Here is a 24,074-nt window from a genome sequence, read left to right on the forward strand (position 1 = left end):
GGAACTGATTAAACTCCTTTTCATTATTTCCTATGGGAAAATGTGTTTCCAAGGTTGAACAACTCAAACACTTTGCAAGAACGAATTATGTTCAGACTCTTGAGAATCCACTGTATTTATTTTCTCAGGTCCTCAATTTTGTTTTAAAGCGTTTGGCTGAAACACAAATATATGCTGTCACGAGATTTTTTTCTTTGTGTTTCCGTTAATTACAAAAATGAAATCTTATAGAGTGCGGCACTGTAGATCAGATGGAAATCATTGACCTCACAATTCTGAGGTCCCAGGTTCAATCCCAGACCCACCTGTGTGGAGTTTGCATGTTCTCCCCATGCCTGCATGGGTTTTCTCTGGTCACTCCGGTTTCCTCCCACATCCCAAAAATGTGCAACATTAATTGGATACTCTAATGGCCCCTAAGTGTGATTGTGAGAGTGGCTGTCTGTCTCCATGTGCCCTGCGATTTGCTGGCATCAAGTTCAGTGTGTACCCCGCCTCCTGCCCATTGACAGCTGGGATAGGCTCCAGCACTCCCGCGACCCTTGTGAGGATAGGCCGCTAACAAAATAGTTGGATGGATGGAAATCTTATGGAGCTATATTGTTTTTGTTGGGCAGCTATGTTGCAAGAAGATGGTAGAGCTACACATCTGTAAAATGACCTTTTTATTATAGTCTTTTTTTCCCTCATTTTAAAAAAAATGGAATTAAGCCATTTATTTCAATTATATGTAATATGGACTGTATATATATATATATATCATCAATCAAGTGCTGCGTTCTACATTAGTTAAAATAAGTAGCTAAATGTCGATTTTTATGCTTCTTTTATCCAAGAATGCTAAGTTAGTTTCCTGAGAATTTTTCCACATCTTTGCTGGATGGCGATGACTGTAAAATGGAATTCCAGCCCAGAACTGAATGCTTAGAAATTCCAAATACCCACCAGTGAGTTGACATTCCTGAAGTTTTTGAAACCATTGTACTGGTCGCTAGTCATGCGTTGCACTAAGGCATCACATGACCACATTTCACTTCACAAGCGTCCATTAAAAAAAAAAAATGTAAAAAAATCCCATTCATTGTTAATACGAGTGCTAGCGCCCACGGATACTGCCCGTGTGCTGCGGTCACATGACGCGGATGTGGTGCGGCTGAAATGCGGAAGGAACGCGCTGCTCAAACATGTCAAACTGGGCCAAAACGCTGAAGACCAGCAAGAACAAGCCAATGGATCCTAACGTCGACATCACCAGCACCTAAAAACACAAAGTAAGTCGTTTCGACCAGCTAATAATTATTTTACACGGTTGGCAAATGCGAGTGTATCGAGGACGTTTAACTTTTTTTTTTTGAGGAACTAACATTTTCCCCCCTCACGGAACATATCGAAAAACAGAAATACAAAGAAAGTTGTCAAGTATGTTCATTGTTTTTGTTTCTAAGACAGATTTGATGTGCCAGTTTTACACACATGGCCACACCATCCTTGTATAGTATAACATTCTCCTTGAAGAGTTTAACGTAACGGACGTCTCCTTAGTTACACCTGCATAGGCTAATGATATCCAATGCAAATTCCGGATGGGGGAAAAAATCTTTTGAATGATATTAACTGTCAGACAGTGATGGCATGTGATTTTGATTTACATTTTTTTTACGGGTGATGTGAAACTATAAATACAGTAGAAAAACGTTGTAGTTGTCGAACAAAAAAAAGCAGGTCCTTTTTAAAAAGAATCCTTGTGAATCACAAATGTGGATTTTGCCGGATTTCTAAATATTCGGATACAAAAAAATTATTTGGCTATGAATTATATCTTTATCCTACTTGTTGGGCAGCAACTAAATGGTGTAACAATATAATCAAACTGATGTTTTTTTTTATTTTATTCTTCATTTAAATTTTAATCCTAACTATATTTGTGAATAATCCTCATGAAGTTTTCATAGATATGCTACATGAGAGTGTTTTTTTTCAAAGCACTTGTATTTCTCCCTATTGATTTTGCTACAATTTCTATGTTTTTTTTTTGTTTGTTTGTTTGTTTTTGCAGTGCTGTAGAGTGGCTGTAAAAAGTCAACGCAAGTGTTCCAAATGAAGGCCTTGCTCATCACCTCCGAGAGCGCTGAGGTCCTCTTCCACTGGACAGACCCAAGCTTCCAACACAACATCCAGGAGCAGTATGGCGTGGCCCAGGAAGAAGGCCAGAAGGTAGAAAAAAAAACAACATGAATACTTGCTTCATGCTTTCCTGTGCATCTATAATAATTACAGTACAATGTATGATGTATTGAAGCTTCCAGCCTTTGAGGACAGCATCAGCACCTTGTTTGCGCCCATCATCATTTCCTGTAGCTCCATGGTGGACAGCCTGGGTGACAGCTACACGTGCTTCAACACAGAGAACAACCACACTTATGTACTACACCAGGTACTCAACTTAAAGAAAAGTCAAAACAACAACAAAAACACTGCATCTAACCTCTGCCCTGGCGTGTGATGCATATTTAGAATCCTCCAACAGCGCATCATGTGCTAATGGAAGCCATTTTTTACACACATACACACAGTTATCCCCCCATTTTTTTTCATTTAATTCTTATACTACTAGTACTTATTTCATCCATTTTTCTTAAATGTTTGTAATATTGTCATCTATAAATCCAAATTCTGAAAGAAGTCAATTTAAATTAATCCATACAATCAACTGGATACTTCATTAGGTACAAATATTATTAATCTAATCTTTATACAATCCAGTACAAGAGCTGTATCAAAAATTACACAGTTGCAAAGATAATAAGGTTCACTTTTGAGTGATGTCGTCATCAATTAACAATATGCTTACAATAATGGTTGTCCCTTGCAGTCGAGAACAATTGCGCGACATTGTACTTAGAACTGTTTTTAATATTTGTTGTACACCACTGAAAACTGCAATCACAATTGCATTACCCATTTTAAAAAATTTTCAATTATTACAAAACATCCATCCATTCATTTTCTTCGCCGTTTATCCTCACAAGGGTCATGGGAGTGCTGGAGCCTATCCCAGCTATCATCGGGCAGGAGGCGGGGTACACCCTGAACTGGTTGCCAGCCAATCACAGGGCACGTGGAGACAGACAACAGTCACACTCACAATCACACCTAGGGCAATTTAGAGTCTCCAAATAATGCGTGTTTTTGGGATGTGGGAGGAAATCGGAGTGCTCGGAGAAAATCCATGCAGGCACAGAGAGAACAAGCAAACGCCACACAGGCGGGGCTGGGATTTGAACCACAGTTCTCTGAAATTCGAAGCAGACGCTCGAATCAGTTGCCAACCGTGTTGCCGAACACCAAACAGTGTCTCTGTAAATTTATTTATTTTTCCTGTTAAAAATTACTCTGATAGGCTCCAGCACATTGGCACCCCTAGTGAGAGTAAAATACAGAAAATGGATGGCTCAATACTTCCTTGAATGACAATATAACACCCAAAAAGAAAATAGTCGATAAGAAAAAAAGCTATATTTTTGTTGACTCATTCATGCAATGTTGTTATTTTAGTGTAAAGGTAAAATAAAAACAATTGTTAATACCTGTTCATTTTTGGAGATCATCACTATAAAAAAAAATTCTTTATTATATTTGTTGTATAGGTGAGACAAAAAAAATAATTAATTCCAATGAATGTCCCCATGGTAATGTTCTTACTAAAACAACCAAGTATAACTAAAATAATTATCTTTGAAATCTGATTTTTTTTTTTTTTTTAGATACTACTGTGCAGGTGTCTAGTGCTAATATTGCCTTTAACCCCCAAAGCATAAATATTTTCTCATGTTTTGCCTCCTTTTATCCCAACAATTGTAGTTCGACGAGTGTCTCTACATTGCTGTGAACGGAGACGGCGAGGAGGAGGAGGATGATCTGAGGAGGAAGATCCATGTGACCAAGAAGATGATTGAGGTGCACTTCGGAATGGTCACCCTCAGCGGTAGCCTGATCAGGAGAGAGTAAGACGTTAAAAAAAAATAAATAAATGGATGTTAGGTCCTATTCAGTTGTGGCTGGTGGAGTTCTCTCCAGGGCTTGTTGTATACTATACAGTACTATGTATTACTGTATATATCCTGCTCGTATAAAAATAGAATATATTATAAAGATACATATATAATATTTCATTTAGTGTCTGTGGTTCAGTGGTGAGGTGGCACTTTGCTGGCCTCTCTTGACCAGCTGTTACTTGTCGTACATCACACGTGTGACATGAGATACTGCGCACACAGTTTTCCTGTGCTGTATCGACGTGTTGTTGTTGTGTTGATGTCTAGGCTGCGTCCTCAAGACGTGGAGCAGAGGGAACGTCTGTGGAAACATCTCCAGAGCCTGCTGGACACCTACAACTACCTCAGGGAAAACGACCAGAGCTTCTTGGTGGAGGTGGAGTCTGTTTATGATTTCATTGTTTTCAAGTTTGGATATAAGACAAGGATCTGTTATACGAGTTGACGTCCAAGTTGTTCTGCTTTCAGAACAATTGAATTATTATTTTTTTTCTGTAATAGGGATCTACATCCAAATTGTTGTAACTAAAAACAAGAGTCAAGGCTCAAACTGTCACCATCATAAAACCTCTATTTTTTGTTCAGGGAATAGTTAGAGAAGCATTTTACCATTTATTAACAGCATAACTTAATCAGAAAACTAAATGAAACTGTAATAACGTCAAGCTCTTCACCTTTTGAAAATATACAGTACATTGAAAACGACATTGTCCATAGATGTGAACGTTTGTGTGTACAGTATTTCTGCTGCAATTGGCTGACAACCAGTCCAGGGTGTTGCCCATCTTGCCCAAAGCAAATGGATGGATAGATGTTAGGCACCCAAAATGAGAAATGAACGATTAGTTTGCATGTGTCCTGCCTACTTATGACAAGACAAAATGTTCATTATTGTGACATCCATCCATTTTACATGCTGATCTGGTTGTTGTGGAATAAATAATAATAATTAAAAAAAAAAACTCATCGCATCCCAGTGAGTTGCAATTAGTTCTAACAGATTTTTTTTAGGCTTGTTCCCCTAAACGTTTTCAAAAAGGGTGAACTAAAGTTCCTGTGGAAAGATTCTTAATTTATTTTTAATTATTTGGTTTTTTTTTTCAAGATCTTGTGCTTCTACGCTATGCAAGGGTGCATAAATAATGGCCGTATCAAATATTAGAATATTATGGCCATATATATATATATATATATATATATATATATATATTTAATTCGTCATTAAACTCAACCAGTAAAGTAATTGTAGGGATATTGTTGAAACATTAAACTCAGAGGTCAATAGCAAATATGTCAGGGTTGTCGAAAACCTCCCTTTTAAAAGCAAGTAACCACTAGGTGGCAGCAGGAGCGCATATTTGAAAACACGAACACAAATTCACAAGTCCATGTTGATGCAAATATTTGTGATCAGTTTGATGAGAGGAGTGACGCTCAGCCAGGGCGCGTTGGCACTTACACAGAGCTAATGAAGGCTGCTGTTGGAAATGATCCAAATCCAATGAATTTGTCTGAAAATCATTTTTTTTACTGATTATTTCATTCATCAATTATGCCAGTGTTGTATTTTAACAGGCAGAACAACTGATTGCTGTCCATGAGATGGCTGATGGTTTCCACACACATGTGTTTCTATCTATTGTTGCCACTCGTACAACATACATGTCATGTAATGTAAAATAAGTGCCTTGGGTCGTTAAAGGTTGGGAAACATGGCATCCAGCGATGAACGGAGCTGTACAATAACTTTTAAGTGTTTTGCCATGACAGGCCGTAGAGAGACTGATCCACCCCACGCTGTGCGAGCAGTGCATCGAGTTCTTGGAGCGCCGTTTAGTTCAGCAGCTCAACTCCAGCGTGGAGAGGGCAGGAGAAGAAGTCCAGCATGCATTCATCCTGGTGCACACCAAACTGCTGGCCTTCTACTCCAGGTGCTGGACTCTTGCTTTCTCACTTCTTCTCCTCCCCCCACTAACTTGAAACATTCACACTTTGGCTTTTAACGTATCTGCAGCCGCAACGCGAGCACGCTCGCCACTTCAGACCTGCTGGCCCTCATCATCATGGCCCAGAACATGTATCCTAGCAACATGGACCAAGACGAACATTCTTCTGAGGTACTGTAGGTGGCGCAGGTGGTCACCCACATCCTGAATAATCAATTCATTGCTCATCAAAGGGGTACACAGTGAATAATTTAACATTGTGCACTATTTATTGTGCGATTTGTGCTGAATGTAAATTCTTTCCACGCTCCCCAAAAAAATCCATATTTGTCTTTAGCTTGTTGCTAAAGTTAGCTTGGCATGGTTAAAAATACAGCACGTTTATTTTCTTAATTTTTTCTCAAGATGCTGTGCCGCCATTGACTCACACCCTACCTCAGGCACCCATTTTAAAATCCACTGGTTTTGCCATTCCGGTTTTCTATCAGTTTTACCATTTTATTATGGTTATGACTAAAAAGAAATTACTATAAAAAGACAAATACACTTTTATTCCTGTGACTTTATGATATGAAATCAGACAAAACAGTTCCTGTTTTCAGGTAAGTCAAGATTACCGAAATTATTTCTATTTGGTAAATGCCAGAAAAAGGAGAGAGGGATTTTTATTTTTAGACAAATAGATACTATAATATTTATGCAAAAGCTATGACTGTTTATTTTTTAATGATTGTTGAATTTTTTTTCTTCTCCTTTTTTTGTAAATATTTTGTATTAATTTTTGTAAATTATAATTGTAATTATTTCTTTCGTCTTGTCCCTTTTGGGGTCACCACAGCGTGTCATCTCAGATGAGCGGACATATATGTTTGGCACAATTTTTACGCCGGATGCCCTTCCTGACGCTTTCTCCATGTATTAATTATTAGTGCATGTGTATTTATTTTTTTATTAAATGTTCAAAAATATGTTTTGTATTTTTTGTAAGAAATATAAACTTTTTTTGGTCTATTTAATCTGTTTATCACTTGAGTTTTCTGTCAATTTAAACCAGTATTTTTTTGGTAATTATGACTATTAATCATTATTATTCTGTATCTCTTTTCTGTGAAGGACGTTGATAGTACCAGCGGCTCAGGCCCAGAAAGCTTCTACACTCCTCAGCCTTCCCCTACCAATTCCAGTGGTTCAGGTGAGTTTAGGGATATTTGCTGTTGTCTATATTTTTATATCAAATATAAATCGTGTAGTCAAGAGCACTTAACAAAATGTGTGTAACGTGTCTAATAATTTGAACATGTAACCTTGTGTTCCTCCAGAAAAACAAGCGAGAGAAGAAGCTACAGTGTTTGAGTTTGTGGATCCAGACATTCATGTATGTTGTCATATTTCTTTTTGTTTATACACTAGGTGTCACAACATTATGTAGTTCACTATAGAAATGTGCGTGTTTGTTCAGATGGCAGAAGACAGTCTGCACAGTCTGGAGGTTCCTCCCCCTGACCCATCCACGCCACGCAGGGTCTTTCTTGAAGTTTCCCACAAGGAGGGCCTGTATCCCATGATGCCTCACTCCATGTACTGTCTGCCACTATGGCCCGGCATAACACTGGTGCTGCTCACTAAGGTTTGTGGGCCCACGCATGTCCCTCCCGCGCTCTTTTGACTTCAAACTCACACCATCTCCGTTCCACGGAATCAAATCAGATTCCCACGAGTGCAGTGGCCGCGTCCGTGTACATGTTCCTAGAGGCCTTTGCCAAGCTGGAGAAGCGTTTGAGTGAAGGCCAGGAAGGGTCGTCTGCTACGAGAAGTCAACCAACAATATATGATATCAGAAGCAAGCTGGACAAGTTTATCAAAGCTCTTGGGCCCAGTGACATTCAGGTACGTCTTTTTCCATTCACGTCTTTTTGTATGTGTTGTATTTGTGTGAACTGGTGCAGTTTCTGACATGATGACCAAATCCAACTCGAGAATTTTATGGTTCATCCATATTCTCAGCTGCTTATGCTCACAAGTGTCACGGGAGTGCTGGAGCCTATCCCAGCTATCTTTGGGCAGGAGGCGGGGCACACGCTGAACTAGTCGCCAGCCACCCGCAGGGCACATATATACACATTCCGGGTTCTGCAAGAATGCATGAAAATGTCGGCAAAAGCCTACTAAAACATCAGAAATGTATTTATGGGTTAATCGGAGGCAGTAGAAATGGTGGCAGAGGTGTGCTGACTCCCATGAGTTAAATGTCATTGGGTGATTGTGAACACAGCCACACTAAAAGAGTTCTAATAAGAGGGTGTGCACACTTCTGCAGCTTCATTTTTTCAGCTGTTTGTTTTAATTCTCCTCTTAAAAATATTTTTTAAAAGTTGTACTTTTCATAGTTCAAATTTATACTAGATAACGTTTAGAAATAGTGGCATGGTCGATCCGGTGGTAAAGCGTTGGCCTCACAGTTCTGAGGTCCCGGGTTTAATCCTGGACCGCCTGTGTGGAGTTTGCATGTTCTCACCGTGCCTGCCTGGGTTTCCTCTGGGCACTCGGGTTTCCTTCCACATTCCAAAAACATGCAACATTAATTGGACACTCTAAATTGCCCCTAGGTGTGATTGGGAGTGCGACTGTTGTCTCTCTCCCTGTGCCCTGCGATTGGCTGGCAACCAGTTCAGGGTGTACCCCGCCTCCTGCCCGTTGACAACTGGGATAGGGTCCACCACACCCAGCGAGCCTTGTGAGGATAAGCGGCAAAGAAAATGGATGGATGGAAGTTTAGAAATGATCTTGGTCTCATTTTTTTGCGTCACATAAACCTGGCATTTGAACACAAGCGTGCACAACTTTTATATCCACTGTATTTTGATAGCTCGTGTTTGGGATTTTTTTTTTTTTTTTTTAACTTGTGCTATGAAGTGTAAAGTGCCTTTCCACAAGAAGTACATGTATAAAATGTTGTTTTTACGTGCTAGTTGAAACGATTAAAGACCCTCGCCAAATTTGATGTGAGGTAACTCGCCCCAAGAAGCATAAAAGAGCTAAAAATTAAGTCAGGAATAAATCATTAATAGCATTTTGTTAGTGACACATTTGTACTATGGGTGTAGTGTGTAGTAAAATATTGAGGATTTTTTTTGTATGTAATGTATGTAATGTAATACAAATATAATGTTCATGTAATGGCGGCATTAACCTGCAACATTAATTGGACACTCTAAATTGCTCTTTGGTGTGATTGTGAGTGTGGCTGTTTGTCTCCATGTGCCCTGCGATTGGCTGGCAACCAGTTCAGGGTGTACCCCGCCTCCTGCCTGTTGATAGCTGGGGTAGGCTCCAGCACTGCCCGTGACCCTTGTGAGGATAAGCGGCTAAGAAAGTTGATGAATGGATATTTATGTAACATTGATTATTTGGATTTATTATTTCATACAAACTTGATTGTAATACAAAGTATACAATAGTTATTTAATTCATTTTCAATCGTCCCCTTTTCATGCAGTCTGCACAGTTACAAAATGTCTGGAGCGAGTTTAAAAACCGAGCCTTTTCCCGAGGTGGACCTGGCTTCACCACAGAGTAAGAGTCAACGTTTCCTTTTCAGCGTCGAGCCCTTTTTGTCATTTCCATTAATGGCTGTTTTTTTTTTATTTGGAGTCTTATCCCTTGGTGCAAGAACATGAAGACCCAGCTGTGTGGCGTTTATCGCCAGTGCTTCCTCATTGACTCCGGAGAGTCTGACGTTCCTCGGAAACTCTCCCCCAGTCTGCAGGAGCGAGCCCAGGCCATGCTGCAGTGCGTATAAGGCACTGTGATATTTACTCAAAATGATCCACATTTTTTTTCTTTTTTGTCACAGGTCAAGAACCAAACCAATAATTGAATCATAATCATTTATCCATTATCTGAATTGCTTATCCTCACAAGGGTTGTGGGAGTGCCAGAGCCCATCCCAGCTAACATTGGGTGAAAGGCTGACTACACCCCTGAAATGATAGTCATCTTCATCTATTATGAAAATAATACATTAATTGGAATCAGAGTATAAGTAATCTGTAAATGGCATGTTAGTGAATCTGAAATAGCCTCAGAACTGAATACAGTATGAAACCAGTACCATCATTTCCGGCCTATAAGCTGTGACATATTTCACACGTTTTCAACCCTCCCGTTTATGTGGTGATGCGGCTAATTTGTGCATATTTTCTGACGGCCGCAAGGGGGCACTCGAGCGGAAAGGGTAAGAGTGAGACAGGTGGAATGTATGTGCAGAGGAAGTGACTTTTACCGGTCCGGCCCTGTTAGTGCTCCGCTAGCGTGTTACTGCAGTGTCTCAGTGATTTTTATCAGTATGATTCTTTTTTTAACTGGCCCTGTTAGCGGCGCTAGAGTTAGCGCGGCGGCACTAGCGTTAAACTCTCTGTGTACTGTCTTTCTATGTAAATATCTCATGTTTCGATGTGGGCACTTGCGGCTTTTACACAGCTGCGGCCTATGTATGTACCAAATGGTTTTTGCAAATTTACTGGGTAATGTTTATAACCAGCTGCGCTCTCTAGGCGGGGAAATACGGTAGTCCGTCACATTAATCGGCATCAAGAAGTACTGTAGCTCTCCGTTTCAAAAAGTTTGGTGAATACAACATGACTCCCTCTCGTGTGATATTGCAGATTTTTTTTCCATTAATTTTTGTTTTGCAGCACAGCGGCTGACTGATAGAGCGTCTGCCAATACATGTACCATAATTCCCGGCCGACAGAGTGCACCTGGTTATAAGCCTCACCCAGTACAGTTGTAAAGGAAATACCATTTGATACATACATAAGCCGCACCTGTGTAGAAACCGCAAGTGCCTACGGTACATTGAAACCGACATTGAAACACGAGATATTTACAAAGACGGTACAACAGGGAGTTTAACGCTAGCGCCGCCGCGCTGACAGGGACGGTAAAAAAAAACATACTGGTTAAAATCACTGATACGTGGCAGTAACACGCTAGCGCAGCGCTAACAGGGCCAGACCGGTAAAAGTTACTTCTTCGGCAAATATATTCGGTCTCACTCTTACCTTTTGCGCTCAAGTGCCCACTTGCGGCCGTTCGAAAAAAATGCACAAATTAGCCGCAGCACCACATAAACCGCAGGGTTGAAAGCGTGTGAAAAAAGTTGTGGCTTATAGGCCCGAAATGACGCTATACATTTATCATTCAAGTCGTGCTTTTTGTGCACCTCTCCTGTCCTCCCTCTCCCTGCATCGGCGTTTGCCAGGGAAAAGCTGATAGACTGGAAGGACTTCTTGCTGGTGAAAAGCAAGAGAAACATCACAATGGTGTCATATCCTGTCAAGCAAAGAAAAAAAAAAGATATAATTGATTTGTCTATTACTTCAGTAATATATCCCTAAGTGCCTGGGTTGTCCTTGACCCACTTCGTCTCACCTACCTGGAGGACTTCCCAGGCCTCATCCACTTCATCTGCGTGGATCGATCCACGGGCCAGATGATCGCACCATCCCTTTACTTCACCGAGCGCACTACGTCGGAGCTGGGCAAAGGACCCGTGGCTCGGTTTATCAAAAACAAGGTGATGACCATGTGTCGCTCAAATGTTCTGTTCAACTTTGGACGAATGATTCGGCCTCTACTAATCATCCGCACAGTTCAGAATTTATTGGCTCAATTTTCTATCATATACACTCACAAGATACTAATACATTAGGGAGACACACATTATATCATTGAGTCTTTATGAATTTTGGATTGCATAGGTGTGCCTAATGTTATGTCCCAAGAGCATATTTAGAGTTCTCTAAGTGTGTCTATGTTACATGAAAGGTGTGGAGGCTGGTGAGCACAACACGGCGCTACCTCCAAAAGGGTTACTCCACCGTCACCCTGCGAGACGGCGACTTCCACTTCTGCTACTTCCTCTGGTTCGAAAATGAAACCGTGAGTATGGTTTGCCTTGACAACCATTAGAATTTTATTTTTTCCTTGAATCGGGTGGAGGAAGTGCGAGGTGTGTCAGGAAGGTTCCAAGAATTGCATCCAAAAACATACATGTATTTCTACTATGCAGTTTATTATCAGGAAAAGCTAAAGAAAAATCGCTTGAAAAAAACAAATTTTTATGTTTGGAACGCATTATTTCATTTTCCATTCATTGTAATGAGAAAACATGCTTTGGTTTTCGAACGTTTTGGTTTTCAACCAGCCTTCTGGAACGGATTGTGTTCAAGAACCAAGACACAAGTTTTCCCCCTCAAAAGAATGCCACTAAGTCTCACTGCCTTACCTTTTCTGGCACGCCTTTATGCATTCCCATCCCAGGAACATTCTTCCGGGATCCTCCGCAGCTCCATTGTCACAGCCATCTTGATAACTTGAACTTGAAGAAGACTAAAAAAATAAAAAATAAATAAACCACACATAGCTCGATCACGTGAGTAGGGCAGTTGCTTCATCATGGCAATACTCGTCTTGGCCAGGAACTGTCTGATGCTCAGGGCGTTGTAAACTGGTGGGCTATCATGGTGAATCAGCTACAAAATTGTCACCTCTTCTTGTCCACTGAACAAAGTTAACGGGACAGCATTGCTTTGTAGTTGATCATCCGGTCCCCATTCGAGGCAATAACTTGAAGTTTGGATTTGAAACATTTTTGACTCCAGTCCTGGAACCTTTCTGAAACACCTTATCCGTACAGCCAAGTCCATTCTTTCATGCAGCCTACCAAGACATTTTTTTTTTGCATTAATTTAGGTGTTTCTTCTCTTAAATTGTTTCACTAAAATGTATTGATAAATTTTTTTCATTCATTTTTCCAAAATCACTTATCTCCTTAGATAATTGGTTCCTCTAATTATTGTGAATGATAAAATGAATGTTGATAAAATAAACTATTTTATGTTTACAGTTAAAAGTTCTTCATCGGGGAATAATTTTGAATTAAATGAATTTAAAATAATGATGAATTGTTATTTTACAAGTCATGAACAAATATATGTAGGCCTACATATTTTTTTAATAAGAAGTTGACCTGTACTTGAAACTATTCTTTAAATAAAAATTGCCTCTAAGTCTAATCTATAAAAGTTGAAAAATGCAAATGAATCAATATTTAAAAATGGTTGTTGATATTGACAAATGCTTGAAATGCTAACCAAAGGGTTTAAAACGACAACGAATTTTACGCTTCTTTTCTTGGACAAACACTGTATAAGTTGTTTAAACATTGTTTCTGACTCATTATTAAAATAAAGGTTGTAATACATCTTTCAAATTTGGCATGGTGGACTAGCTCTGAGGAACGGGGGTTTAGTGTGTGGCGTTTGCGTGTTTTCCCCGTGCCTGCGTGGGTTTTCTCTGGGCCCATTGGTTCTCTCCCACATCCCAAAATCATGGCTGGTAGGTTGATTGAAGACTCTAAATTGCGTGTAGGTGTGAATGTGAGTGCGAGTGTTTTGGTTTTTTTTTTTTTCTTATGTGCCCTCCGATTGGCTGGCAGCCAGCGCAGGGTGTACCCCAACCTCCTGCCCGAAGATAGCTGGCATAGGCTCCAACATGCGTGTGACCCTTGTGAGGATAAGCAGCTCAGAAAATGGCTAGATTGATGGACATATTTAAAATGTTCTTACCTCTAAAAGGACGTGGCCCATCTCTAGAATGAAAGTATCAAATGTGGGGCTTGAGTCCAAAAGTTAGCGCAACCCCGTCTTACATAGCGTGTACTTGTATATGAAACCCTTCAGGGCTACAAGTTGGAGGCAGCGGAAATGCCCATCCTACCCGATGACACTGCCCCCATCGGGATGCTGGCGTGGGACTACTACAGGTGAGAAAACCTCAGCTGAGCTGTTACAAAAGCATTTTTTGCTCATATTGTGTGACCTCAGGAAGCTCCTGCGCTACTACGCTAAGAGCCACCAGGGCGAAGTGGTGAAGTGCTACGAGTTGCTAACGGTGCACCTGGGTGTCATCCCCACTGACATCATCCTGCAGCACTGCAGACAGCTGGCCAGCAAGCTATGGGAGCCCTCACGCAACCCACTCCTCTAGACACTAAGCTAAGACCGCGGCGCACTGCATGACATTTGAATATTTTATCAATACACGTCAGTCTGATTTTTAGTTTTTCCCCTTTTTTATTTCTACAATTATGTATGGAATATGTGGTGCTTAATTTCATGCAGTATTTAACTTCACCTTACTGTATGTATGTATGTCCAATTTTTGTTTTTACATTGTTGGAGTACATGTGTTTGTGTGCATGCAAAAAAAAAAAAAATGAAAGTGCTTGTTTTTCAATGAACAGCAACAAAACATCACTCACATTTTGATCCTTTTATTTACAAAATACAATAAATAAATACAAAATACCTTTACCCAGACATCATCTGATATTGGTTTATTAATGTAGTTTGTCAGGCTGTAGCAATGCACTGATGGATATTGCTAACACTCCTGTACTCTTTATTCACCCGAATTAACTATTCACAATTGTGTGAACTGCCATATATTCACATTTCCAGCATTTGAGAATTTACCTATTTGTTCATTTTTCTAAATTTTTATTTTACATTTTTTTGTTTTATGTACTGGAACCAACCTCTGCTTAATTTTCATTTTATTTTATTTTTTACTCAAATCCTCCCCAGACAAGCCTACTGGTGGATATTTTGATTGTCCTTTTTTGTGCTTTATTTTGATATTGCTATTTAACTAAACATAAAACGAAAATACTTTCACATTTTGGATTTAGCCGAACCATATTTAGAGTGGCTTACTGTATGAAAGTCTGCTTGCTTAATGCTAACACATGATGCAAAACGCCAATAACGAGCTATAATGAAACTTCATTGTTGTGGTAATCTTAATCCTGTTAACACAAGGGGTAGAAACACGTCTAAAAATACTAACAAGCACATACAATATTCTTTATCTGCTGACTAATATTAGAATTTGGTTGTTGATCATCAAATCTAAAAGTAGTATGAATATATGTCATATAGAGCCCCCTAGTGGCCAAGGCCCACACACCAATATGAGTGTCACCGTGTCCATCAGATGATGCACAGTGTTTAATTATTTTTTTTTACACGTCATTATTTATATTGTAACTAGGATTTTATAAAATCCTTCTGTGCAGTGGTATTTTTCATGTGGAAAACAAATGTTTTGTTGGCTTGCTGAAACAGATTGATGGCATTTACATTGATTTCATCCAGGAAAGATGACTTGAGATATGGAGTGTTTTGAGTTACGGGCGTGGTCATGGGACAATTTAAACTTGTAAGTCAACGCACCATTGTATAGGACTGTCAAATCCATCCGCTGTACAGTATAACTGTGGTCTTATTCATACATATGGGATGATGATGTAACTTCCTGTCAAGATAAGCTCGTACAGTCACGAGTTTATCTTCTAGCCTTTAATAATTGAATTCAGCAAGTTCTCTGTCAGACCCGAAGGATGTTCTGCTTTAAAGGTCATTCCTCGCCGCTTCTCTGGCGATAGAAATGTAGGACATCATCGTCCTTATCATCATCATCGTAGGCTCACGGCGAGAAGGAAAGGGAGGAGGCGAGCACGTGTTGAGTTCATGTTGGTGTCAGCGTCTGCGCGTCCGCGTCACAGCGCTCCCGTGAGGTCGCTGACAGCGCCAGCTGCCACCAGCTGCCTCAGAAAAAGCTTCTCAGAGCTGACGTCATGCACCACCTGCAGGTACAAGAACACACAAAGTAGAGCGCAAACCACCTCCAAGGCTAAACTAACAATGGATCATTATACAGTTGTCCCCAATGCCGGCATGCAGTACAGTTGGATTATGTCTGTAAGAGCTTTGCTGTGCTCAAAAAGAAAAATGTTCAAAAATAAAGTCAATTCAAAATTACTGGATTGTCACCAAAATTATGAGCTGTTTATTTCTGAGTGTGAAAAGAGGATAGTGTATTTTGGGTATGCACAGAAATTTTACACTTTTATGCGATTTACTTATTTTTCTAATTAAGTGGAAATTCTGGCCCCACGCCAAAATTCAACTTTGCTGAATTCCTTACGCTGTACCAAGTAATCTTAAACATTAGGGAGCCACCGCAAATTTCAGAAAAATGTTTGTAAATAGATACATTAAAAAGACCCGTAAAAAAGGAACCACTGTCAGGTACAAGAACACACAAAGAAAGAGAAATGCCGAAAAATCTTTAAATTGCCAACAAAAGTGTCATCTTGGATCCAAAATTTTCAAAATTCTTACCAATGTACCATTTTAAAATAGTTTTGGAGGTTTTGCCCCCCCCCCCAAAAAAAAGTAGTAGTAGTAGTAGAAAAAACCACCTCATATATTTTAAGTTTAAAATGTAGATAACACGTATAAAGAGATGGTTACTGGGGGAAAAAAAAAACACTTAATATGCCTACAAGAGGTTAAAATTGTTTTGGGGGGAAAATTTCTGAATCTATACCAAATTAAAAAAAAAAAAGTATTGCTCATATTGTTCTGAGTAACCATCTATACTGTGTATATGGATGCACCCCAACTTTTTAGAGGCTAGGCCTTTCTTGGACATGCCCGAACCCTTTCACAAATTTTCATGTTATTAATAATTAATATTGATAATTTATGTTTTACTTAGTATAATCTTAGCAACAACAATAAAAACTGCACTCCAAGCTGCAGCAAAGAATGCCCCACCAATGCCACTGTGTTTAGTATGAATCTTTTTTTTTTTTTTTTTTTTTTTTTTTTGGGCTTGATCCCACCAATCTCTAACAAAGCAAACTTTCTTTGTGGAGGTAATAATCGTGCAGTATGAATGCAACGTGCGAAGGTTTCTTACCTGAGCCTTCATAGCGGCCATCCGTGTGGTCCCGTAGTAGTGAAGCAGAGCGTGAGGGTGTTGCATGTTGTAACCAAAGCCTGCCAGGCTCACGTGGTCACACAGTTGCAGCGCCATCACCACTGCGCCAGCCCCCAGCGTGGGCACCATCGACTTCAAGACGACACATGCTCACTATTGCCAATTTTGTTTGTTTGGTAAATGCAACGGTTTTATGCTAAAATGGTGTGTATGCAAAAGATTTTGTTTAATATGTGCGGTGAACTAAAACAAATACACCAGAATGTTTAAATTAAAAAAAATCTGGCCATCCTACAAGGTTATTTACAATTTTTCCATTTGGGAATTATGTAACATGAGTTAATTTGTTTTAGATCACGATCATAAAACCTATTATAACTTCGCAGATTGTTTTACGGTACGTACATGACAACATTCTTTACTGTCACAGAAGTGCAAAGAGAAGCAACCAATTGTATCATAAAATAAAAGAACATAAAACCAGCCTTTTTTTCAATCATGCTGCTCGACCTACGTCAAATTAAAGGTGTGACCTTTCCTGATCTAATTTCAGGGGTCACCGACATGGTGACTCTTTGTCTCAGAGTCAGAATCGTCTTCATTTGCCAATCATCTTCATTTAGACATCATCCAATAAAAAAATAAGATGTCTATGCTGATGAAGTGTTAACGGTATTGCTCATATTGTTCTGAGCTGCCAGCCCATATACGGAATGTCAAATTGAGTTATATGATTATGTCTCACTTGAAGGTTCAAGCAGAATTGGAATGAAGGGCAAAAGAAAATGTAAAAAAACTACTCACATTTCCTTTTTTCTGTGAGTATTCCTGTAGGACTTCTCCAGTCTTACGAATAATGTCAGGATGGAGGATCTGGAAGTTCTCTGCTCTCAAGGGAATATCATCCACTACGTCCTTCCAAAACCACAACTTGGACCAGAAGCCCTATGAAACGTGAGGTAAGACCCTGAGTGATCATTTTAAAGTTACTGGTTCTGCCGTGAATACTGATTAGCACATCTGCCTCATTATACCAAAGATCTGGTTTCAAATTTGGCCTCCCCTGTATGTATGTCCTCCCTGTACCTGTGTGGGCTTTCTCCATGTACTCCGGTTTCCTCCCACATCCCAAAAACATGCATGGTAGATTAATTGAAGATACAAAATGGCCCGTAGGTGTGAAGGCGGGTTTTAATGTTTGTTGTTTTTTTGGGTTTTTTTTGGTCTATGTTTGCCCTGTGATTAGCTGGTGTTCAATTTGAGGTGACCCTTTTCTTAGATAGACGTCCCGCAATCCTAGCATAAGCAGTATGGCAAATGGATGGCTCTGCTGGTGTGGACCCACGAGAGGTTTTTTGGTGATGATAGAGGTGAGCCAGTCTAGGTCCAGACTCTTGAAGACCACAAGAGCAACGACCTCCGTCTTGCTGTACTCATCAGCAGAGCTGGGTGCTCCTTCCGGATAAATCAAACGGATGGTGGTGCGAGAACCGGCGTCTGTCTCGTAGCCAAGCACGGGAGCATTGTTCATCCTGAATGGCAACAACAAACAACATGGACACTGCAATCTTTGGTCTTTCAAAATCAGGAGGGATGCCTCCTCCAGTGATAACCAAAGGAATTACAACCTAACTACCATTCAGTTGTTTTTAACTTTTATATTCAATACATTAAGATATCATTTTTAATAACATTTTTTCTCACGTTTTAGTGCAGTTTTATATTCACTATCTATTTGAGTTGATTACAGTGAAGAAAATAAGTATTTGAACACCCTGCTATATTGCAAGTTCTTCCACTTACAAATCATGGAGGGGTCTGAAATTTTTATTGTAGATGCATGTCCACTGTGAAAGAGATAATATAAAAAGAAAATCCAGAAATCACAGTGTATGATTTTTTTAACGATTTATTTGTGTTATAAAGCTGCAAATAAGTATTTGAACACCTGTCTATCAGCTAGAATTCTGACCCTCAAAGACCTGTTAGTCCGCCTTTAAAAGTCCACCTCCACTCCATGTATTGTCTTCGTCGTTAGGTCGTTAGCGGCATAAAGACACATCTCCACCCCATACAACCAGTAAGACTCAAACTTGTAACATGGCCAAGACCAAAGACACCAGAGACAAAATTGTACAACTCCACACGGCTGGGAAGGGCTACGGAGAAACTGCCAAGAAGCTTGGTGAAAAAAGGTCCTTTGCTGAAGCAATCATTAGAAAATGGAAGAAGGTAAACATGACGGTCAATCTCAATCGGAGTGGAGCCCCATGCAAGATATCACCTCCTGGGGTCTCAATGATAGAAAGGTGAGGAATCAACCCAAGACTACACGACAGGACTTGGTCCTGAAAAGAGCTGGGACCAACGTTTCCAAGGTGACTGTTGGTAATACACTAAGATGTCATGGTTTAAAATCATGCATGGCATGGAAGGTTCCCCTGCTTAAACCAGCACATGTCAAAGCCCATCTTAAGTTTGCCAATTACCATTTGGATGATACAGGGGAGTGATGGGAGAACGTTTTGTGGTCAGATGAGACCAAAATTGAACTTTTTGGTCATGATTCCACTAACCGTGTTCGGCGGAAGACGAATGATGAGTTCCATCCCAAGAACACCATCGCTACTGTGAACCATGAGGGTGGTAGCATCATGCTTTGGGGGTGTTTTTCTGCACATGGGACAGGACGTCTGCACTGTATTAAGGAGAGGATGACCATGGCCATGTATTGTGAGATTTTGGGGAACAACCGCTTTCCCTCAGTCAAAGCATTGAAGATGGGTTGTGGCCGCATCTTTTAACATGACAACAACACGAAGCACAAAGCCAGGAAAACCAAGGAGTGGCTCCCTAAGAAGCATATCAAGGTTCTGGCGTGGCCTTGCCAGTCTCCAGACCTAAACCCAATAGAAAATCTTTGGAGGGAGCTGAAACTCCGTCTCCAGAAACCTGTCGAATCTGGAGAAGATCTGTGTAGAGGAGTGGGTCAAAATCCCTCCTGCAGTGTGTGCAAACCTCGTGAACAACTACAGGAAACATTTGACCTCTGTAATTGCAAACAAAGGCTACTGTACCAAATATTAACATTGGTTTTCTCAGATGTTCAAATACCTATTTGGCGCTGTATCACACAAATAAATCGTTTAAAAAAATCATACATTGTGATTTCTGGATTTTTCTTTTTAGATTATCTATCTCACAGTGGACATGCACCGACGATGAAAATTTCAGACCCCTCCATGATTTCTAAGTGGGAGAAGTTGCAATATGCTGGGTGTTCAAATACTCATTTTCTTCACTGTATATTATTTTTTAAAATTCTCATGTTTCTCAACCATTGACTGTAGTCCATCATGAATTCCGTAGCTAAAGTTGCCATGGAAACCCTCAAGTCTCATGAGATCATGAGACAGAGCAGATGAAACTCTCCTTCCCTCTCCATGTGCTCTAGTTGGCAACACACCTAATGATGACATCGTACTGATCTATATGCGATCCGAGGTTGCTCCCGTGGAGGACCCTTCCGCTGCCCACCACCACACATCTTCTGCAGCCGCCGCCTCTCCTCAGGGAGTGAGGCGGGCCCGGCTGTGGCATAGACGCCAGAGCCCGGGCCAGATGCTCTCGACTCCCGCGGAGCCCCAGAGGAGGCGGCATATCCCACGATGCGGCGCTGGCTTCTCGCCGCACGAACACGGGGACGTTCGTCAGGGCCGAAGAGCACGGCAGCTGCTTCAGGCGCTCCACACACCAGCGACGTTGACACCGGTCTGACAGCAGCGAGGTTGAACGGTTAAACACCTCCTGAGGAGGAGCAGGAGGAGGAGGAGGAGGAGGAGTAGGAGGAGGAGGAGGACGAGAGTTGAGCACAAGGGTGGCAATGTGTGTTGCTCTCTCTCTGTGGGTGTATCCCTGTGTCACTCTCAAAACCAACAAGAGCCCAAACCCTGAAGGAAACCCGACAGAAGCCTTAAAGAAGTGAGGGTACCTACTGACGCTGCAGTTACTGTATTCCACCTCATCCATAACATCTGCCGTGGGATCTCCCTGCTCTCTGCCACGGGTAAGGTTAATCCCTTTAGCCGAGGTCGCCCTCCCAGAGACACTGCAATTTAAGAAAGAGCTGAAGTACACTGGAAATCATTTCCACCACCTTTCAAATCCAAGACAAATCCAGGGAACAAAACAGGGAGCTCTACATCGCCTTCAGTGGCCACAAAAAAGCTTTGACACTGTTGACTAGGGCATCCTGTGGAGCATTCTCGATACATTTTCTTTACTTCCTATCCCTCCAGTCTTCACCATCAGACCTCACCACTCGTTCGATCGTTTAACAATTCTGCAGCTTTGTCAATTTCTGCACCACCATGCATAATGCGTGATTTTCAGGAACATCGAGGCCCAAATCAATCTGGCTGTCTCCACCATTGGTAGACTCCACATCCGTATGTTGGAAAAACTGTAAAAACCTCCTAATTGAAACAAACTGCAATTTACAGGCCTGTACGCTTTATGGAGAACAAGCCTGGGCGGTCTTTTTGCTGTCACATCTGTTGACTTGAGGCTTTCACGATCAGATTCCTCCAACACATTCTTGGCTTCACCTGAGCGCACCCTGTCCCACACCCGGATATCCTGCATCGTACCGGGGCAGTGAGGATTGCGGCAGAAGCAACTACGGTGAGTCGGCCACACAATCTGAATGCCAGTTTATCAATTACTCTTAGTTGCTCAATGGCCAGCTCCTGTCATCCAGTAGAAAACTTGGAGGACAGAAACTGAGATGCAAAAGCTAACATAAAAAACATAAAAGGACGTGGAAGAATTGTAACATCAAACCCAACAATTTGGAGTCAGCAGCAGTGAATCGGCCTCAAAGACGTGCGATCAATATGTTACAATGGGGTCTCACACCTGGAGGATAATCCCACCCAGAAACGGATGGATCAACGGCAGCCAAGACTCCACCCACAACCAACAGGCCACCTGACCCAAGCTTCCTAAATCCATGCTGCAGCAAATTTTGCAGCACCAGGATCAGTCTTTATAGTCACGGTACGTACCGAACAGTGGCATCGCTGCCAGCAAGGATAATCCACTGCCTATAGTTACATGCAGCAATTTGACACGTTTGTCACTTTCGAATCTGTGGGAACACTGAGAGAGAAAGGGAGAGTGTATGCTTGTGTGTGCGTGAATGAGTGGGCACGTGTATGTATATGTGTGTGTGTGTGTGTGTGTGTGTGTGTGTGTGTGTGTGTGTGTGTCCATACACACCTGCCATTTGGGATATTGATCATCAATAACAGATAGTTTATGCAGGGGGAAATATGCTGGAATCAGAATTGCAGAGTAGCACCCAAGCAGAAGAATCACACTGAGGACAGCATTTTCAGTCCTGGGCAACACCAGCACAGCATTAGATGCGTTATGATGTACTCTATACAAAAATATACACTCACTAGAGACCAAATTAGGTACACCAGCGTAAAATACATTGCAAAATAATTTCCCTGTACGAAGATAATGGCAGTAAATGATCCATCCATTTTCTGAGCTGCTTATCCTCACAAGGGTTGTGGGAGTCCCGTAGCCAATCCTAACTGCCATCGGGCAGGAGGCGGGGTGCACCCTGAACTGGTTGCCAGGCAATCACAGGGCACATGTGGACAGAGAACAGTCGCACTCACATTCACACTTGGGGGCAATTTGGTTTTTGGGACGTAAAAGGAAACTGGAGTACCAAGGGAAAACCCACGCAGGCTCAGGGGGAACATGCAAACTCCACACAGACGGTTCCGGGATATGAACCCTGGTCCTCAGACCTGTCAGAACAGAACGGTTGTGCCACTGTGCCGCATGAAGTAAATGATAGAGCAAAATATTAACTATAACGGGAAAAGTTGTGGATTTTTAACATTTTATAACATGTTCTAAGGTGTTCTTTGTTTTTGTAATAGCATGATGAAAAAAAGACTCTAGGACAGCAGGTTGCGTACCCCAGCATTCGGCTGTACCAGTGTACCTCTAATGTCTTTGTTTGTTTGTTTATGTTATTTCCGTTACCTGCTGATGAAAAACTCTCTGCATGGTGTTCCTTCTTGTTTGTGCGCTGCAGGTGTCGTCACTTTTGCCTCTGCAGTCTCAGGCAGCAGTGGAAGAACATCTCGGGGGTCTTCGAGACTCAAGCCGTTGAGGGTTACCATGGTAAAAACACCTCAGACCCACAAAAGTCAAGTACGTTTACTTTTTAAGACATGACCAAATTCCTGTATATTATTATTGTCGCCGGTGCTGAATCTAAATAAGCAAAATTCATATTTCACATAAGCAATTAAAAAGTCATGAAAATGAGTAGAATACCTGTCAGACAGTCCTGTATGGATTATTCCGGAGGATTTACTAAATGGTGGAAGGTTCATGTCCGGTGGGGCTAAAATGGCTGCAACTGCTTTCTACCGCAAGCCTTTGACTAACATTTGTTATACATTAACTAGACGCTTGAACACTACAGCAGTCCAAGTCTGTTTAGGCCTTCCAGAACTTTAGAGAAACTATTACAAAAATGCCCGCCATACCACCAAAATATTTAGTTTGTGTATAGTTTGTGCAACGATAAACATTTGTGTCTCAGGTTCCTTTATTATTTTTCTGAAATGTGTTTAATGTTAAGTAATGTGTACAAGCTTTTCAACGAAACACACCCACAGTACAAGGTATGAGTATGTGTGCGTGGATGTGGTATGCAGTCATCAGATAGGGAGGTTTTCCCCCAAAACAAATAAAATATTAGAAACAGCAAATCTGCCACCCCATACTCCAAATTGAATACGCTTAGCCCAATTAATGTAGCCTTTTAAATGTACTTTTTGTAAAACCCGTGTTTTTTATTACAGCTCTTTTGCTGAATCTGATTAGATTGTGCAGGTGTCCCTAATTATGTGGCCGGTGAGTGGTTTGTTTACATGCACAGTCGATCCGGACCCTCAGTAAAGAACCCGCTTAGCTTTTAGCAGGTTAACCTCACTTTTATGTTTGTTTCTTTATAGCATGATTGTGGATCAATGTGCCCTGGCTACATTTATAAACAGAATAATAACAATTATAATGACATATTACATAGCCACAACACCATTACTAACCACTCAGTCAATTTTAGTGCAGGTTTTTACAGACACAAAATCAACGCGTACTACATAACATTTTATACGCACAG

General features: G+C 41.0%; 2 protein-coding genes across 2 annotated transcripts; one reads left to right on the forward strand and one right to left on the reverse strand.

The window, feature by feature from the left end:
• Window positions 1–1,113: 1,113 nt before the first annotated feature.
• On the forward strand, window positions 1,114–14,317 carry hps1 (HPS1 biogenesis of lysosomal organelles complex 3 subunit 1). The gene is made up of 18 exons (XM_061837679.1): window positions 1,114–1,271; window positions 2,057–2,214; window positions 2,300–2,434; window positions 3,862–4,004; window positions 4,323–4,431; window positions 5,826–5,986; window positions 6,070–6,172; window positions 7,115–7,193; window positions 7,321–7,376; window positions 7,461–7,628; window positions 7,709–7,888; window positions 9,498–9,574; window positions 9,653–9,790; window positions 11,265–11,329; window positions 11,434–11,579; window positions 11,831–11,944; window positions 13,747–13,829; window positions 13,891–14,317. Exons 2-18 carry the CDS (start codon window positions 2,098–2,100, stop codon window positions 14,051–14,053), a joined length of 2,037 nt encoding a protein of 678 aa, XP_061693663.1. The 5' UTR covers window positions 1,114–1,271; window positions 2,057–2,097; the 3' UTR covers window positions 14,054–14,317.
• A 1,261-nt stretch (window positions 14,318–15,578) lies between these two features.
• st3gal7 (ST3 beta-galactoside alpha-2,3-sialyltransferase 7) lies at window positions 15,579–23,317 on the reverse strand. The gene is made up of 8 exons (XM_061837680.1): window positions 23,222–23,317; window positions 22,925–23,075; window positions 22,136–22,256; window positions 20,322–20,662; window positions 18,201–18,387; window positions 17,660–17,800; window positions 16,835–16,987; window positions 15,579–15,713 (listed from the first exon to the last, which is right to left on the reverse strand). The coding sequence occupies exons 2-8, from the start codon at window positions 23,062–23,064 to the stop codon at window positions 15,627–15,629; spliced, it is 1,170 nt and encodes a 389-aa protein (XP_061693664.1). The 5' UTR covers window positions 23,065–23,075; window positions 23,222–23,317; the 3' UTR covers window positions 15,579–15,626.
• Window positions 23,318–24,074: the final 757 nt, after the last annotated feature.

This window comes from Syngnathoides biaculeatus, chromosome 12 (assembly GCF_019802595.1).
Source record: "Syngnathoides biaculeatus isolate LvHL_M chromosome 12, ASM1980259v1, whole genome shotgun sequence".
Taxonomy (NCBI): domain Eukaryota; kingdom Metazoa; phylum Chordata; class Actinopteri; order Syngnathiformes; family Syngnathidae; genus Syngnathoides; species Syngnathoides biaculeatus.